Consider the following 19,401-nt stretch of genomic DNA (forward strand, 5'->3'; position numbering starts at 1 on the left):
CTTCGAGATTATCTTCTTGTTTTGTCGAATTTTTCCCGCCATATTGTGACTTGATCGGTTGATAAGGTAGTGTTCTAGGGTAGATAGATTAATGCACGTGTACATAGATATAATATATGTATATATATATATATATTTTTTTTTCTTCGTGCAGTCTATGAATTCGGATAAACACATTTGCTCGGGTGTGTATGAAAGGTTTCATTGTAAATGGACTAGATTCGTTAAATATATCAAACATTAGGAGTTATGGCACACGAGATACAACTAATCCATAGCCACTCTCATACATAGTAGAAACATATAACGTTCCTGAAATTTCGTGGTTACATTCATGGTTCTGCTTTCACTTTGTTCGTTCGAAACTTTCTTCGAAACTCGCGACAACGTTTTTTTTTTTTACCAAACACACGTGCACAAACGTTGGTACAGTGAACGGTATAGACATCTTTGTTTCATTTGGTTCCTGTGTTCCAATCCGTCGTTCCATTAAATCGAATTAACATAATATAATATAATGAGAAGGAGAAAACGAAATTTTTCTTTTAAATTTTAAATAATATATATTTCAAATTTTTTAATTAACTAGGTCAAACATATATTTTTTTTTTAATAAAATATTTAAGAAATGTAATTATCATTTTTGTATAACAATTATAGTTTACTTTCTTTGTAATAATAAAAAGTTCGTTTTAATGGAACGACGAATCAGAAACAGTTTCAACAACACGAACACATCCTGCATAACCATAATACTTAGAAAATACTAGGCGTGGTAGTTGGAATAGCTTACACTCTATGGTACAGTTAATAATTCGTAATATACTCTTTAACAGGGGTAGGGCACTCGTTACGTTACGTTTAATATAATGAAATATAATGAAATATATGTAGCCTTACAACGTACAATAACACAATTTTTATTATCCCTGATACTTAACCCTAATCTATTCTCGGTTCTCGGTGAAAATTTTTTTAACGAATTCGTGCTCGTTCGTAAATTTTTGAAAATCTCTTTTTCGAAAATTAAAATCGAAATATGTAAGAATGTAAGTATTAATATAAATATAAGAAATTACAAAATGGATTATTAAATTTAAATATTTTAAACAGTGACAACGAGTACTACGAATTTTGTAAAATTTTTTTTTCTAAATTTTCATTATTTCAAAATTTCAAGAAAAGAAGAAGAAAAAGAATGGTATCTTCGAATTTTCTTTTACGAACGAGCTCGTTACGATCGAGGAGGATTCTCTCTAACTAGGAACAGGACACACTCGACGACATTACGTTACTGAAAGCATATCTGTGACTAGATCAGCTCATCACGAAAATCGACTGAAGTACTGGATAGTGAAAAAATAAGTATACGCGGAGCTCTCTTGTTGTGACTCTTCTACGCATGACCAAACGCTCTCTCTCTCTCTCTCTCTCTCTCTCTCTCTCTCTCTCTCTCTCTCTCTCTCTCTCTCTCTCTCTCTCGAATAATTTTGGTGCTTTGACATACTTCGAAATTATTACAGATATCCTTTAAAAATGCAACTTTTTGTATCCGTGTTGTGTGTATCGTTAAGAATGTAAACTCTGAGAAACACACTAAAAATAGTCACTCGTTACACTTTTCTCAATTACAATAATAGAATAATATATTTTGCTGATTCCTAGTTTTCAACTAATCGACAATAATCTAATGAGTAAACAATTTTCTTTAATCCTTACCAGCAATTATACTTTTAATTTATCCTTCTTTTTTTTTTTTTTTTTTCTTTCTCAAACATTTTCTCTACTTCTCCGTTATACAATAGAATGAAAATCTTCAACGTTCGTATATATTATTCTCTCAGACTCAACGAAGATTGGTGTACAAGCGTTTTTGGAAATACGCGACAAACTGATGGCGCCACTGTTCCTTTAACGTATTTTACGTTTCTTCTTTTTTTTTCACTTAATTTCTATTTCCATTTGCATCGATATATCATTAATATTATTATTAACGCTAATGCTACCGTCACGCATCTTCAGAAACGTCCTGTACACATAAATGCAATATCAAGTAAATGCAGATCACGGTAATTGGTCAACGCTCGAGATAAAATATCGGCATCATTATAAATGCAATGGCGATAACGTTTCATTCCGATAATTTATTATATTATATCCTCATCTTGAAAACTTCGATAAATTTAAATCGAATTTAACACCAACGAAACGATTGTTGAACACTCGTGTCGTCGTTAATACATGGGATAAATGGGATAAATGGAGAATTTTTTTTTTTTTTTTTTTTTTTAGAATTTTTCACGCAGTGAAGTATCTATAGAACAAATTAAATCGCGAATTTCAATCTGTTTGAAATGTTTCTCCGGGGACGGAATTAGTTGTGAAAAATACAAAAAGCGGACATCAGAATTTTCGATTGCGATTTTTAATTCGGTTCAGATGGCGCGATGTTCGAAAGTTCATTCACGAGTTATACGTAAAGAATCGAGATATATATATATATATATATCTCATCGAACCGAAAACGCATTCGAATATTTTTACGAATATCGAATGACGCGAAGAAAGTTTCGCCATTTACCAAGTGTTCTGTTAGCGATGGAAAAAGAATTTTTTAATCTCGATGCAGGCGGATGACGATTGGGATAATCTCTAACCAAGGAAATAGGATTCCTATTTGTATATATTGGTTCTCTATATATTTTCACACTCTGCAAATTACTCGAAATGTATTCGTCGATTTTAAATGATATCCGATTCTTTTTAAAATATTCGATCAATTGATCCATCGACAATTTTTTTAAAAATTAATCTTTAATAATATATCGAATAATATATATATATATATATATATATATATATATATATATATATTCAACGTATTGTAAAATTAATTTCACAAATTCTCATCGAAGATAAAAATAATTAACAGTTGTTAAAATGAAAAAAGTTTTCTTCTGCCGTTTCGGATATCATCGAAAATGTATTTCTCTATATTACGCGAAATTGTATTTTACGTTTAAAAACGATATAAATACACGATCCTCCTCTATTTTTGGATGATTTTATCAAACTCAACAAGCGATCGATAGTACTAAGACACAAGTCACACACTGAACGAACAGCTTTCTTATTTATTGGCAAAAATGTAGCGTGATTGGGTGCAAAGTTATTAATTTCAATTTCGAACAAGACGTGCCCGACATTGGCAGCTGGGTTTCTAAAAAAAAAAAAAAAAAAAATCTGGCATGGTTCATTTTTCCATTTAATATGAGCTAGAATATAGCGAGATAGTAAAATTTGTTAGTTACATTAAATAATTAAATGTTTTGGATGGAAATATAAAGCTAATTTTGATAAAAAAAAAAAAAAGAAGAAAAATCTTTGATGCAAAAATCAGTGTACTCTATATGGGATATATATGCATTGAAATTAAAATTTATATTTATATCACAATTTCTTTTTCATTTCTAATAATAAAAATGTAAAGTTATATTTACTTTTATATCTTTTAAAAAAAAGTCTCTCTGTAATATTTTTGCAATCTCGCTATATCGTGGCCATATTACGAAATTATCGACCTCTCTACTCGAGCCAATCATATATCTTAAATAGCGTCTAATGTCTCCTGAAAAAAACTTCAGATGGCGCTGCAATGCCTCGATTCTCCAAGAGAAAAAAGAAAGAAAGAAAGAAAAAAAAAAATCTTCAACAACCAACCTCCAATGAACATAATCATCTACGCGAGTTTCTACATGACGGAACACCGTGTGACGTTGTACCTAGTATCTTGGTCCACATTGTTCACGCTGAATACGCGCAGCAGCCTCTCCGTGTCCTTGCACGCGTGCTTATTGGCCTGCTGCTGCTTCATCAGCATCATTGGCGTCTTCTTCTTCGTCCTCTTCTTGGTCTGCGGCAAGGTTAGCTCGAGCATCTGCTCGAGCCTCAGCCGGATCGGCCAACCGCTCTCCTTGTACTCGTCCTCCTCGTACGTAGACTCGTTGCCAGACTTCTGCAACGTCTGGAACGCGTAATTCATAGGCAACAACTTTCTCGGCTGAGCGAAGGAATCGTGGACACGAACCGGACGAGCCAGGGACGATCTCTTTTTGGCCGGGGTTAGAGGTAACGGTTGGTTTTTCACGGTTGGTCTCACTGCCACTAGATTGTTACCACCACTCTTGGCATTCTTCGAAACTCTTCCCTCGTCCAGACGTGCCAAAATTTTCGCATTCTCCTTCAACGATGACGAGTTTATGGTGTTATTCGCCGCTCTATAGTTCTCCTTCAGAATCAGATTGTTCCCCTTCGCGGCCTTGACCAGCTTCAAATTATTGTTATTGTTCGCGGTCATGCCGGGATTGTTGTTGTTGTTGACGACAACAGCGGTCACGTGGCGGCACTGCTCGGCACATTGCAGGCAATCGTAGTACTTTTCAACCGCGTTACGTCGCGCCGAAGCCGAGAATCTCTCACGAAGATTTGCGCGATTCTGTCGCTCGCTTGGCTGGCGAGGTTGCTGTCACACCTCCTGCAGATATTTCAACGGGCACAGAGTTTCCTTGTACAACACCTCCCCCTCCTTGCCCGTGTGGTCCGCTGATCTCACGTCTGCCGCGCAGCGAACCATCGCCACGCCATCTACCTCCTCGCCAACCTGAATCACGATCTAGTGGGCAGAATTGGGCAGATGGCGTTAGTGGACAGTACGAACTAAGATGGAGGAATCCACGTGGTTGGGAAGAATACCTGATCGCGAAGTAGGGTTATTTGGTCGGTCAATTGCAAGTTACGGGTAACCTGAAGTGTTTTCTGTCCGGATTCCACACGCATGACGTACGCGCTGGGAAAGTAACCCACTCGGCCGCCCAAACACTTTCCCTTCCACCAATCCTTCTCCGATTTGTCGATTACCGTCACTTTGTAACCAGCTCTGTGTGACATGCAATTAAATTTCAAGTGTTGAAATTCTAAAAGGTTCTAATAGTGCCTCCAATTTAATCGTTTTATTTAACGTAATTAAAAAACGAAGAAGGAAGAAGATAGTTTTGAAAGAAGATTTCAAAAAAAAAAGAATTCTTTTCTAATTCTAGATACTCGTTAAATGATTACTTTAAATCTAATTCATCTCGATGTCGCGCCTCGAAGTTATAAAGCACCACGTAGAGATTGTTGGGAGGTAATACGCGTTTCCCGGGTGGATTCATATGATTTTGATTATTGGTGTGAGGTGAGGGGCAGGGTGAGGTGCTTGCGGACGAATAAGATTTCTCGTTTTCATCGGGCAGCTCCATACTGGACATTCTGATGGCTCCTCTGATGTGTTTATGAACGTTGTGGCTCTGGCCTGGACTGCATGGCGCTGCAATCGAATCATCCAAATTACAAATAAGCGTGTAGATTGAAGTTAAAATTATTTATAGATCAATTTTTCAAATTCGAATCTACTCACATAATCTATTGATGCTTCCACTGTCCGAATGCCTGGGTGGCGTCGATTCCCTTTGTCCACCGACATAATAATCTCGTGGACGATGTCGAACGTGTGCAGTACCCTCCGGGGAATCCAAGCTGAGACTCTTCATTCTTAGATTCAGCCTCTCGCGTCTACGTTGTGGACTATGCGGCGCTTCATGTTCCATAATGAGCGATTATAGTAAGTTAGCCTTTGAAATTAGCTCGTTGCTCGACATTGACACCATTTATTTAAGCGATGTTATTTTTTTATTTTTTTTTTTATTTTTTTTCTTCCTTACAAGCGAATAGTTAGAAACAGAGAAAGAGAGAGAGAGAAATTAGACAGTTTGGTTGCAGGGCGACACAAATGTGTTGTTAGAAGGATAATTACCTACCCTTTTCTTTTCAAATTATGTCGTGTCTTTTCTTTTTTTACAATTTCTTTTTTTTTTTTTTTCATTTTTCAGACAAAAGAAATTGGAAAGTTTGTATAATTTATAGATAGATATTTCTTATTACGAAATAATTTGTAGAAAAATAAATGAAACTAAATCAAAGCAAGATGGTAAAGCGAATGAAAATTATAAAAAAAGTTTTGCAATTTTTCGTTAGACTCCGGATTTATAGTACATGATATTCATCTATATGCGTGCAAGAAAATTGCAATATACACAAATACACACACACAATATGCAAATACAGATTCGTATTCTTCCGTTAATTTTTATATAAAAGATGTTAGGTTTGTTGCAAAAATATATCCGTTTGGCGTCAACGTCGAGGCCGGAAGTGTACACATACAAGAAATAAGAACACCATATATAGATATACGATTATACACCATGAATGCAGACATAAATAGTGTTTTTCTCAATCAAGCGACAACTTCGATCGGTATGTACAAATTTTTTTTTACAGATAAAAAAAAAAGATAATTTATAGAAATTAAAAAGAATAAAGAAAGAAAGAAACAAACAAACAAAAAATAATAATAAAAAGAAAACAAAGGAGAAAAAAAAGGGACACGACTCGCGTATCAAGAAATGAAAGCAGGGGAGAAAATATTTATTTATAATATTTACATGATTTCTCCCTTTTTTTTTTTTTTTTTTTGACAAAATTTCGAATTTATTTTCGATGCATTGGTTTCACGCAACAATACTTCATACTTCATTTTTCCTTCTTCCCTTATTTTTTGTGAAGATTTTTTTCATATTCTTATTTCTTAAAATTTGGTTTTCCTTACATTGAAAAGTAAATGGATTGCACTATCATAAAAAAAAAGGAAAGCCGGGAAATTAGAATAAGCTGAACAGATTTGTATAATTATACATTTTTTTTTGCAAAAATTTTTTTTTTTGAGATTCGCACTCTCGAAACACTCCTAAATTTAAAAAAAAAATTATATTGAAATAATAGTTATTTATAAGTTGTACGTTTATTTGTTTATTTATAGTTTTAATAGTATTATCATAATAGTATTATCATAATGGATCCTTACCTTTTTTATGTGTAATTTTTTTGTTTTTAACAACCTATATAAAATCTATCTTTTTTATAATTTGATCGTGCCTAAATTCAAGAATAAATTTTGTAAGATAAAATGAAGAAGTTTTGACAAATTTTTATGATAAAAAGAGACACAACAAAATTGTTATCGTTGCATATAATTAAATTGATATCTTTCAAATGATTCCTTCTTTTCAAGGATATTCAAGAAAAGAAAGATCGCTATACCGAAGCTTTATTTTTTATTTTTCAACGTGTAATTTTTCACAAAGAAAAGTAACAGGATGGGATTGTGCAAATAAATAATATTTTTTTAATTTTTAAGCATCGATTCCTTTCTTATGCTGAAAATCATATTAAACGCAAACACGTTCGGTAGAGAATCGAAGAAAATCCATGGCAATTCCAATGTTCGCGCACCGGCAATTGCACCTCTTTGATTCACGTATTTAAACAACAACAATAATAACAATAATCTGAATATATACATATTCGAGAACTGGAGAGGAAGAAACAAAAGTCGATTAATCTTCCTTTTTTTTTTTCTTTTTTTCGAAATCAACTACCAATTCCATCTTCGATTCCACGCATTTTCACTGTCACATCATACCTAACCTCTCTTATTACATCGTTACACCACTCCCAACTTAACCTTCCACTCTTCGCACATCACAATTCACGATAAACGATACACGTCTTGATTAAAAATTTCTCCACTGAATCTTCCACCTTTTCCACTCCTTGATCCTATTGATTAACAATTTCACTCGATCTATCTTGATCAACTAATCCTCGATACGTCTTCTCTTCCGTGTCTTCTCTGTCGGTAACAAAGAGCGCTAACTTTTAATTCCCCAATTACGTATCCCATCTTCCCCTCCCCCGAGTCGCGGAACGTAGCGTGTATCTTCACTTGATCGGGTCATCGTTTCTTGCTAGCCGCCCGATAGAAACGTTCCATCGGCCTTGGGGACGAGGTCGAGGGCGACTCCTGGCGGCTCAGTACCAACGGCTGGCCGAACGGTCTGGTCGCAGACATCGATCCACCGCTGCCCCGTCCTGGTCAATGGAATTGGTCAACGATTGTTCCGACATTATTTCCTTTCGCATCGCTTTCTCGCTTTCGCGCTTCCCCATTTGCGGATTTCTCTCTCTCAATGCAAAACGCCGTTCACTCTTATTACTGAAGCGAAAAGTTCTGCTTGTTAGTAGGCGCACGATTTCTCTGGGATACTCGGTATCAAGCGTCGGTGGCGCTATCTGGCGGCGTTCCCTCCGTACTATTCGCGTATCGCTCGTCTCTTTCTCTCTTCGATAATTCGTATTTTCTTTTCTTTTTTTTTTTTTTCTATTCCGCGGCGAACTTGGTTAGTTAATCCATTTTCGGCTCGATTAGCTGTTCTCGATTCGCTGTTATATTTGCGATTTTGGAGACTCGGGGAATTGGCGATAAATAAAGTTGTGGTCAATAGTATTGGGATCATTGATTATTTTATTATTAGTTACTTTTCCTCTCTTTTCTTTTCTTTTCGTCAAATGAGCGAATAATTTTTTGGTTAAAAAGACAACGAGTTTTGTGCCATTTTATTATTGTACGGATTCTCGAGTATTTTTTCCCCTTTTTTTCAAACTTTTTTTTTTTTTTTTCTTGAGATGTGAACACTGTTACGTGAAATAATAAAATAAGAAAAAAATATCGGCGAAAAAAATTTTTTTCCAGCGAATTGTTTCGCTCGTAAATGTTATTATCACAGAACAATGTGTACAATAGATACATCGATTAATTGGCAGCGAAAGAAATCTATTTCGCACATTATTCTTGCGTACCAAATATTTTGTCTCGAAAAAAATTTCCGGACGGTTCGTGAAAGTACAAATGAAAAATAAATTTTCCAGGTGATCCATCAATATCCGCGGATAATCTAGTAACAAGCATCGAGATGATAGAAAAAAAAATATACATATACATATACATATATATATATATATATGACGCGCTGGTAAAGAGGAAGAATGAAGATGAAGTGGGAGGAGAGAAATAGAAAGAGAGAAGACAGAGAAAAGATCGGAAAGACAACAAAGAAAGAAAAAGAGGCAACGGTTACGAGTCATGTCCCTGAAGAAGACTGAAGTATACTTATGTTGATCAAAAGAATAAAAAATAAAAACAGGGTCACCTTGAAACAGAGAGAGAGAGAGAATTGTTCAAGAATTATCGCAAGAATCTTTGATGTAAAATCTCTCTTCAGAGTTGCATCCTGTTTTTTTTTTTATGTAATCCTCTTGGGAGAGATATATTATTACTAGTCGTTGACAGCGACAAGATTTGTTTTTTTTTTTTCTTCTTCCTCTACTAATACTTTAAAAATATAATTCGATCAAAATTTTTTTGGTTTATTTTCTTTTTTTGAAAATTTTCTATTCTTATTTTTTTTTCTTGACACAAAACAAAATTTCAACGATGAATCGAATTTATTTCCATTTCCTCCTTCATTCTCTCCCATGGAAATAAACTATTTTTACATTGCAAAAAAAAAAAAAAAAGAAACTTTCATAATTTATCAACCAAAAACAAATTCGAGCAATTCGAGTTTCATTTTCCAAATGAAATCCCTCTTTCGCACTACATGGAATGCACTCTGAAGAGCACTTTTTTCATTTTCAACGCTATTTTTGTTTCAGGAATTGCGTTTCGAAATTGTATTCTTTTTCCTTTTTCCACAAATAGAGAGATTCTGCTTCAAGGTAAAGAGGAATTGGTGCATTGTGCCTTACCAGAGGTGGACGAGGAACAAGGGTGGGAGGAGGCCCTCGCTGACGAAGGTGCCGGAGGATGATCTGCTGTGGGAGGCGTAGGTGGTGAGTTTGTCGAGTTTCCACGGATCTCGCCTGCCTGCTTCAGCACCTGGTATATGGCGTCCACGTCTGCCCACACGAGATAGAGAAATAGCAAAGAGATGGCACGAGTCGCATCGCACGAGAGATGCTTTCTTTCCTTTCTTTTATTTATTTATTTATTCATTTTCTCTGTTTCCCGTCATTTTTTCGCTTTTCCCTTATTGTCTTTAATAATTGTGTCCGACTTTAAACAGTTTCTTTTTTTCCCCCCCTTTTTCTAAAGGCAACAAGTGTCTTTAGATCTTCCCTTCTAGAATATTATTCATTGAATTATATTATATTGCATCTTTATATATGTTTGAAGAAAAGGCAAGAAAAGCTTCTCAAATTTAAAGACACTTGTTCATAGTTCACCTATACATATATATATACATATATACTTCTTTTCATTAGAAGATCTCCCCTTCTAGAAATATTATCCATTCAAATTGTACATTTGTATCTTTATATATGTTTGAAGAAAAGGCAAGAAAAGCTTCTCAAATTTAAAGAAACTTGTTCATAGTTCACCTATACATATATATATACATATATACTTCTTTTCTTTAGAAGATCTTCCCTTCTAGAATATTATCTATTGAATTATATTATTTATATTATATATGTTTGAAGAAAAGGCAAGAAAAGCTTCTCAAATTTAAAGACACTTGTTCATAGTTCATCTATACATATATATATATATATACATATACACACACTTCTTTTCTTTGGAAGATCTCCCCTTTTAGAAATATTATCCATTCAAATTGTACATTTGTATGTTTATATACGTTTGAAGAAAAGGCAAGAAAAGCTTCTCAAATATAAAGAACTTGTTCATAGTTCACCTATACATATATATATACATATATACTTTTTTTCTTTAGAAGATCTCCCCTTCTAGAATATTATCTATTGAATTATATTATTTGTATCTTTATATATGTTTGAAGAAAAGGCAAGAATAGCTTCTCAAATTTAAAGACACTTATTCATAGTTCATCTATACATATATATATACATATATACTTTTTTTCTTTAGAAGATCTCCCCTTCTAGAATATTATCTATTGAATTATATTATTTGTATCTTTATATATGTTTGAAGAAAAGGCAAGAATAGCTTCTCAAATTTAAAGACACTTATTCATAGTTCATCTATACATATATATATACATATATACTTCTTTTCTTTAGAAGATCTTCCCTTCTAGAATATTATCTATTGAATTATATTATTTGTATCTTTATATATGTTTGAAAAAAAGGCAAGAAAAGCTTCTCAAATTTAAAGACACTTGTTCATAGTTCACCTATACATATATATATACATATACACACGCTTCTTTTGAGTTTAATTAATTTGTAGTTAGTGTAAGTAGCGTCACTTGTTCAGAGTCATTGAAACTCTATTGAATTACTCTCTGATCATTTGACGATTCTTGGTCAAATTTTTCAAACTTTGTGTGACAACGTTGCAAAGGCAAAGTGATAACGAAATTGTCATCGATCGTTTGGGAGGAAGAGAGGGAGGGATACGTTCATGTTTGCGTGACGTCAATAGAAGTGGATCAAGTTGAAAGGATTAAAAAAAAAGAAGAAGCCATTTAATGGGAAATTAAACCAATGAAATTCCTCTTGTTAATAGCTTAATAGAAAGAAGAGATTCATCCTTCTCGTGTGAATGAATTATCAGCTTTAAAAAACTATTATTTACATAAAACTATGAACAATGGAATTGCACAATCTTCCAGATCTTCGATATCTCGTTTTTAAATTTTCTTTTTTAAATTCCTTTAAAACTTTACTGTTTTACAGATATCAGATAAGCTTTATTGAAACTATGATGGAGGGGGTTTAAATGGAATCTGGAGGAACAGCCAGGCGATCGACTTTTCAGCTTCGATGACTCTGAACGGTGTATATTGAGCCACAAAAAAAAAAAAAAGAAACAACACCGAGATAGAGATAGAAAAGTCTTCCCTTTTCTAGCTCGCCTCGACGGAGGCGACATCTAAGGAAAAGATGGCTGGATGGACGAGCATTAAATTAGGTTAGTTGCGTTGCAAACCCCTGATCTCTGACCTTGCGTTATTATCACGATGATCGAGGAGATCGATCGAAAAGAGTCAAAAAGTTTTCGTGCAAACTTCGAGTTTCCTTTGTTTTTTCTTTCTTTTCCATTTTTCTCGCGATTCATTTTTATTAATCGATCGATACTCTTTTCTCAAACGAGACTGATTCTTCTTCTGACATCTTCACTTTGTACACACGATCTATGCAGTTTAATTTCTAAAGAGATTCCTGAAAAGTAGTGTTCTAGAAAAAAAAAAAAAAAAGTATAAACAAATTTCGAATTACGTTGAAAAATTCTTTTCCAAGAATTAGATTCTGGATCGGCCATCTCCCTCTTGATCTTCGTTTCCCAATTTACTTTCCTCTTTGTGAAAATATATGCGAAGAGTATATATTGAGCGAATTTTTCTTTAAGCTTTTGAAAAATTCGGCGGATCAGTTCGATTCATTTCAGAGGATCGATCGTATTCAACGATGAGAGAGAAAGAGAGATAGGTGTACATACAGATAGATAGAGAAGGAGATAGAGAGAGAGAGAAAGAAAAATCAGAAAATCAGAATATATCGATATAGTATTGCAAATTTTCGAAACTGGTTCGTACTTACTGTATTCAGAAGTTGCGGTTTCATCGACCTGTGCCTGGGTCTTTTGCCGGCGTAAAAGAGGGATTCCGCCACTCTTCTTGGGCGCAACGCTCGGGCACATAGCCGGCTGCACCAGGTTGATGCAGTCGGTGTGAGCGTTCGCCTTGCAACCACGACACCTGACGCCTTGGCGGCTGTGACCCCGCAACACTTGGCCGCAGGCATCGCAGGGAGTTATCTTTCGATACGTGTACTCGCGCCAAGAATGCCCACCCTCCGACTCCAAACTTTTCCTGGTTAGATGGATGATACTTTTTATTTTTTTTTTCTCTTTCTCGTTTCACTTTTTTTTTTGGAATAATTTTTTTGTGAAGGTAAAAATCTTGGTAGATGTTAATCATGCTTTGATAAAGAAGATTATAGAATATATATTTGGACATAGTTTCTTGGGATTGTGATTATTAAGAGGATCTTTGAAATAAACTGAAAGATATAGTTTTTTTTAATAATTTTTCAAATCAAGATAAAAATCTTAGATGTCAAATATGCTTTGACAAAGAAGATTATAGAACATATATTTGGACATAGTTTCTTGGGATTGTGATTATTAAGAGGATCTTTGAAATAAAAGTAATTTTCTTGTTAAGATAAAAAGCATACTTTCATAAAGAAGATTAAAGAGAACATATATTTGAACATAATTTCTTGAGATTGTGATTATTAAGAGGATCTCTGAAATAAAAGTAATTTTCTTGTCAAGATAAAAAGCATCCTTTCATCATTTCAAAGAAAATTAAATAGAACATATATTTGGACATATAGTTTCTTGGGATTGTGATTATTAAGAGGATCTTTGAAGTAAAAGTAATTTTAAGATAAAAATCTTGGTAGATGTAGTGTCAACCATGCTTTGATAAAGAAGAATTAGATAGATATACTTGTGCATAGTTTTTTTGTTTGTTGGATTATGATTATTAAGAGAATCTTTGAAATAAACTGGAAAATATAATTTTTTTTAATAATTCTTTTGTCAAGATAAAAATCTTAGATGTAATGTCAAATATGCTTTGACAAAGAAAATTATAGAACATATATTTGAATATAATTTCTTAGGATTGTGATTGTTAAGAAGATCTTTGAAGTAAAGTAATTTTTTTGTCAAGATAAAAAGCTTAGGCATAGTGTCAAGCATGCTTTTACAAAGAAGATTAAATAGAACATAGTTTTGGACATAGTTTCTTGGAATTGTGATTATTAAGAGGATCTTTGAAGTAAAAGTAATTTTTTATCAAGATAAAAAGCATGCTTTTATAAAGAAGATTAAATAGAACATATATTTGGATATAGTTTCTTGGAATTGTGATTGTTAAGAGGATCTTGGAGTAAAAGTAATTTTTTGTCAAGATAAAAAGCATGCTTTTACAAAGAAGATTAAATAGAACATATACTTGGACATAGTTTCTTGGGATTGTGATTATTAAAAGGATCTTTGAAGCAAAAGTAATTTTCTTGTCAAGATAAAAAGCATGCTTACAAAGAAGATTAAATAGCTTCTTGGAATTGTGATTATTAAGAGGATCTTTGAAATAAAAGTAATTTTTTTGTTGATAAAAATCTTAGGCATAGTGTCAAGCATGCTTTCACAAACAAGATCAGCTAGAAAGTATATTTGTACACAATTTCTTTGGATTCTAATAAAAGGATCTTTGAAATAAACTTTAATCAAATATTTCATTAATGACGTTAAAAATAACGTTAGCCATCTTACCTGGACATGGCGACGACTGTAGAAACTGCATGGTACATCGCCTGTTTCCCTCTGTGTTAGTAAAGCATTCGCAAAACAATAATTCTCGTTTATTAATCAAAACGCATTTCCATTTACACACGTTCTGTAGACAAAACTATTTATCTAAAAACCAATAAAAAAAAAAAAACAAAAGAAGGAAGAGAAACACAAAGACGTCAAGGCACTGTTTCTACCAAGTCCATTTCCGTTGTGAAAAGTTACTGACTTGTCAGCTGATGGAGGAGTCGTCGGGGAGCTGGTCTTCAAGCTCTTGAATGCTTTCAACCATTTGTGCTTGGTGCTTCCGGTAGAGCCATTCGACATCTTCCGGCTGCTCACCCCATCCGGTTGGCCGGCTTCCCCAGCCCCGAACAGCTCTTTCTGAAAATCAAAAAGAGGACGTGATATCTACCTATCCCCAGAAAATAGTACAGTTCAATTCTTTTCTTTTAAAATTCCACTTTTAATAACTTAATACTTTAATACTTCTTATAATCATTGGGATAATTTGTTAAATAACAATTTAATTTGAACTTCCATTGCTGAATTAATCCCTTCCAGTCCTTCCCTCTGAAATAATAATAGAGAAGTCTAATTTTCCTTTTCAATTTCGACTTTAAAAAATTTCCATAACCACTTCTTATAATAATTGGGATAATTTGTTAAATAACAATTTAATTTGAACTTCCATTGCTGAATTAATCTCTTCCAATCCTTCCCTTTGAAATAATAATAGAGAAGTCTAATTTTCCTTTTCAATTTCGACTTTAAAAAATTTCCAACTTGACTTTTTTTAAAAAAAATATGTAAATACTGTATCTTCTTGTGATTGTGACTTTTCTCAATATTTTCTTTCCTTCTTTATTTTTATAGCTACGACGTTTTCAAGATAGGACAATTTCGACTTTCAAAAATTTCTTAGAAATTATTCCAACTTGATTTCTTTGAGAAACGAAAGGTAAATATTTTCTTGTGATTGTGACTTTTCCCAATATTTTCTTTCCTTCGAACCTTAACGTTATATATTATTATTATCATTTTCTTTATTATATTTATTTTTATAGCTACGATGCTTTCAAAAATTTCTTAGAAATTATTCCAGCTTGATTTTTTTGAGAAACGAAAGGTAAATATTTTCTTGTGATTGTGCCTTTTCCCAATATTTTCTTTCCTTCGAACCTTAACGTTATATATTATTATTATCATTTTCTTTATTACATTTATTTTTATAATTATGATGCTTTCAAGATAGGACAATTTCGACGAGAATAATCAAGTTTTCGCGGTATATACAATTGTTAAGCAGATATACGAAAGAAGGAATTGAAACGATTTTAACGCGACAGAGAGGTATTAATTGGATTTGATTGGAAACACTCGTTGGATGGCTGATTACTGCAACTTTCACAATGTTCACGTAATTTCAATTCCCTTTTTTTCCTCTTCCTCTTCCAATTCCATTGTAAGAGGATCCATCTCTTTTCTCAAAATTAACGAAGCTCGATCTTTCTTTACAATTAATCATTTGATCAATTATTTAATCGAAAATGACGAAATATCCACCAATCATGGATAGAATGGATCATTAATCGTTTATTAATCTCGATTGGAGATTATTCGATCCACATTCGTTGGAGGCAAATTTTCAATCGAAAATTGGGACGAATAATATTGCGGCAACCAAGATTCCTATCGATCCCCCCCAAACAGCCCATTCTATCTGCCCCTATATATAGCTGTAACTATACTATAGTGGCTTCATTCATAAAGGGGCTGAAGGTGCATCGACCAGTCAGCGACCAAACCTGCGACCCGACAATATTTCTCCAATCCTCTCCTTAACATTCTAGAAACGAGTTCACGTAAAAAAAATATCAATATCTCTAAACCCAATCTTCATACCTCACCTCTTCTCTATAAAAAAGAAAGAAACCATATTATTAAAGATTCTTAAAGAAAAGAAATCCTCTATCCTTCTCCCAATAACCAGCCCTTTCCTCAATAACTTTTCCATAAAAACTCTGTGCCACCAAAGTGGAAGAGGATCAAAGAGGATGAAGAGTCCATTATCCTCCAGTCAAAAAACGATTCTCTTCCTCAGGAAACAATTCACGTGCCTCGATAAAAAGAAAAAAATCCCATCCCAATCCTTATAATATTTGGACCATCAACAACCCCCTCCCCACCCATCATCACCACCATGCGTCGTCACGTGTTTTCACATTACACACAGCTGACGCTCAAACACCACAGCTGACGTACGTCGCGATATAAACTCACAACAAACTCACGACACGACACGACACAAGGTTCTCTTCAGAGGAAGAGAAGAAAGAACCGCATAGCAACGGAGAGACGGAGATGGAGATGGATGGATGGAGAGAGAGAGAGAGAGAGAGAGATGATTGACGAAATTGCACAAGGGACGTTCCTTTTTCTTCTTCTTTTTTTGGTTTTTCGTTTCTTTTGAAAATGGTGGACGGAAAGCGAGAGGGGCGGCAGGTGTCCCAGCAGGTGCGTGTTCAATGCCGTGTAAATAGTACTAACGACTTGTGCGCGCAGCGTTGTCCAGCCCATTTCGCCTCGACGACTATAGGCAGACTCCTCCTGCCACCCTGACCTAGGGGAGCGGACTCGAGGCCAGGAATGGATTTTCAGACGGTCGCCGTCGGTGGGTTGTGACCCAGTTGTGAGGGCGCATGTCGCGCGTTTGCGCGCCGTATTTATTCGGCTGCCCGCCTCGACAACAGGGCCACCGACGCTCGGCTTCTTCCTCGACCGGATTCCTCCTCTCCCCGGAATTTTTCGGCCGGAATTTTCTTTCGTTTTTTCGAGATCTCTTTCTGCTCGTTCGTATCGTATTTTGATGTATTTATTGATTAGTTTTGCATGGTAATGGCAATTCGTTTTGAAGATTGAATATTGAAAGATGTGAGATGTGTTGTTAAGTTTTAAGAAGAAGAAAAATGTAAATCGATAGATGATGTTAGTCTAGGAAGAGATAAATTGATTTCTCTTCTCTGAATGTTTAATTATTGTTGATGCTTTTATAATTGTGTAATTATAATTTGAAAATTCAAATAAAATTGGATAAACTTCTTATTAACTAACAACTTAATATTCTAATGAGATGCTAAGATAATATATGCTAAGATTCTAAGAGATATATTGATCTCTCTTTAAATGAAAAGTATTATTTATACTTTAAAAGTTCAAATAAAATTGGATAAATGTAATGTAATGTCCAATACAATGTAATTTTCTAATATATATATTAACTTTGTTTGGCTGGTAATGGCAATTCGTTTTGAAGATTGAATATTGAAAGATATGAGATCTGTTGTTAAATCTTAAGAAAAAGAAAAATAAATTGACCAATGATATCAATCTAAAAAGAGATAAATTGATATCTCTTCTGTATGAAATTATTGTTGATATTTTTATAATTATGTAATTATAATTTTAAAATTCAAATAAAATTGGATAAACTCCAATATCTAAAATTAATAATATAATTTAATATTATAATAGAGATTCTAATATTCTAAGAGATAAATTGATCTCTCTTCACTAAATGAAATTATTGTTGATACTTTGAAAGTTATAATTTGAAAGTTCAAATAAAATTGGATAATTCCAATACAATGTAATTTTCTAATATATATATTAATTTTCTTTGATTTGTTTGCCTGGCAATAGCAATTCGTTTTAAAGATTGAATATTGGTGGATTGAATATGGAAAGATGTAAAATGTATCGTTAAATTCTAAAAAGAAGAAAAATGTAAATCGACCAATGATATTAAATCTAGAAACTGAAAGAGATAAATTGATCTTTCTTCTTTAAATGAAATTATTCTTGATACTTTTATCATATAATTGTATAATTAATTTGAAGCAATAATTAATTAATTTGAAAATTCAAATTGGATAAACTCCTAAAGAATAAATACCTAAAAGAATACTAAGAATATTAAGAATACAATAAAATAAATAATACAATAATAAAACTAATAAACTAATATTCTAATATAAATTAATTTCGACCTGATTTCTTGGTAATAGCAATTCGTTTTAAAGATTGAATATTGAAAGATGTAAAATGTTAAATTTTAAAAAGAAGAAGAAAAAATATAAAGCAATGATTTTAAATCTGGAAACTGAAAGATATAAATTGATCTCTCTTCTTCAAATTATTGTTGATATTGTATATTATTGTATAATTAGATCTATAATTATTATATACAATTACAATTTGAAAATTCAAATAAAATTGAATAAACTCCAACACAATATCTTAATATAATATATATTAATTTAACTGGAGGATATAAAATTGTAAATAATGTAAAATATAAAGAGATATAAAATTCATAAATAATATTTGACTATGAATAGAAAAAATTTGAATGATTTAAAAAAGATATTTCTTATACAGATTTACAATTTTAAAACAATCGTTAAAAAGGCTGGAATAATCCAAAAACGTTTTGTTTCACATATATATTTTGCATTCATAAGCAAATTTTTCTTTTTATATCTGCTAGCGAAAACAAGTTCTCTATTCAACTTAACAGCGACTTAACAACAAAAACAATTAATTTTTAACCATTTTCTTTTTCAATAAATTAATCCATTGTCGCGATAAGAAGTTATTATCGCGTAAGATGTGTGAGTGAATTGAAGAGAGTTAGATAGAGTCTGATAATTAACGTGGCTCTTTTCTGACTCCTCGAATACTTTAGAGTTTTGATTGAGATGGTTTTTAAGATTTCTCAATCAAGTTTCTGAAGTTGTTACAGTTGTTCTTGAACTTATAATTGGTCACGATTGAAGTTTTTAACGTTGAAAGGGATTCCACCATGGCTATTCCTAATTGTAAATATTATTTCTTCGCATTTTCTTTCGAAGAAAATATTTCTCTGATTTTCAAATTTGATTTTTAGATATTTCGAATGAACTTCAAACTTCAAATCAACTGATATCTACGTTTCAAACATTTACAATTTCTTATTCTAAATCCAAGTTTTAATAAAAATTTATTAAAACATTATATTTGAAAAAAATATTGAACTTTTATAATTCCAACGCAATGTCACATCGAAA

The 19,401-nt window shown here is 33.0% G+C and overlaps 1 protein-coding gene and 1 long non-coding RNA gene across 4 annotated transcripts in view; one reads left to right on the top strand and one right to left on the bottom strand.

Annotated features, from left to right (window-relative positions):
* Positions 1-4,034: 4,034 nt before the first annotated feature.
* The window catches only part of LOC726829, a 59,118-nt gene continuing 43,751 nt past the window's right edge, over positions 4,035-19,401 (bottom strand). The window contains exons 8-15 of one of the 3 annotated variants that reach the window (XM_026442427.1): positions 14,523-14,677; positions 14,276-14,326; positions 12,529-12,800; positions 9,745-9,894; positions 5,456-5,632; positions 5,116-5,365; positions 4,753-4,936; positions 4,035-4,672 (exon numbers count right to left, since the gene is read on the bottom strand). In XM_026442427.1, the coding sequence (XP_026298212.1) occupies positions 4,526-4,672; positions 4,753-4,936; positions 5,116-5,365; positions 5,456-5,632; positions 9,745-9,894; positions 12,529-12,800; positions 14,276-14,326; positions 14,523-14,677 (1,386 nt within the window). In that variant the 3' untranslated portion in view covers positions 4,035-4,525. The remainder of the gene's footprint in view (positions 4,673-4,752; positions 4,937-5,115; positions 5,366-5,455; positions 5,633-9,744; positions 9,895-12,528; positions 12,801-14,275; positions 14,327-14,522; positions 14,678-19,401) is intronic. The other 2 variants (XM_016913531.2, XM_016913532.2) reach the window with 2 other exon arrangements.
* LOC113218954 lies at positions 5,616-9,137 on the top strand. The gene is made up of 2 exons (XR_003305213.1): positions 5,616-6,354; positions 8,866-9,137. It is a non-coding gene; the product is annotated as an uncharacterized LOC113218954 (long non-coding RNA).

Source organism: Apis mellifera, linkage group LG8 (assembly GCF_003254395.2).
Source record: "Apis mellifera strain DH4 linkage group LG8, Amel_HAv3.1, whole genome shotgun sequence".
Classification (NCBI taxonomy): Eukaryota; Metazoa; Arthropoda; class Insecta; order Hymenoptera; family Apidae; genus Apis; species Apis mellifera.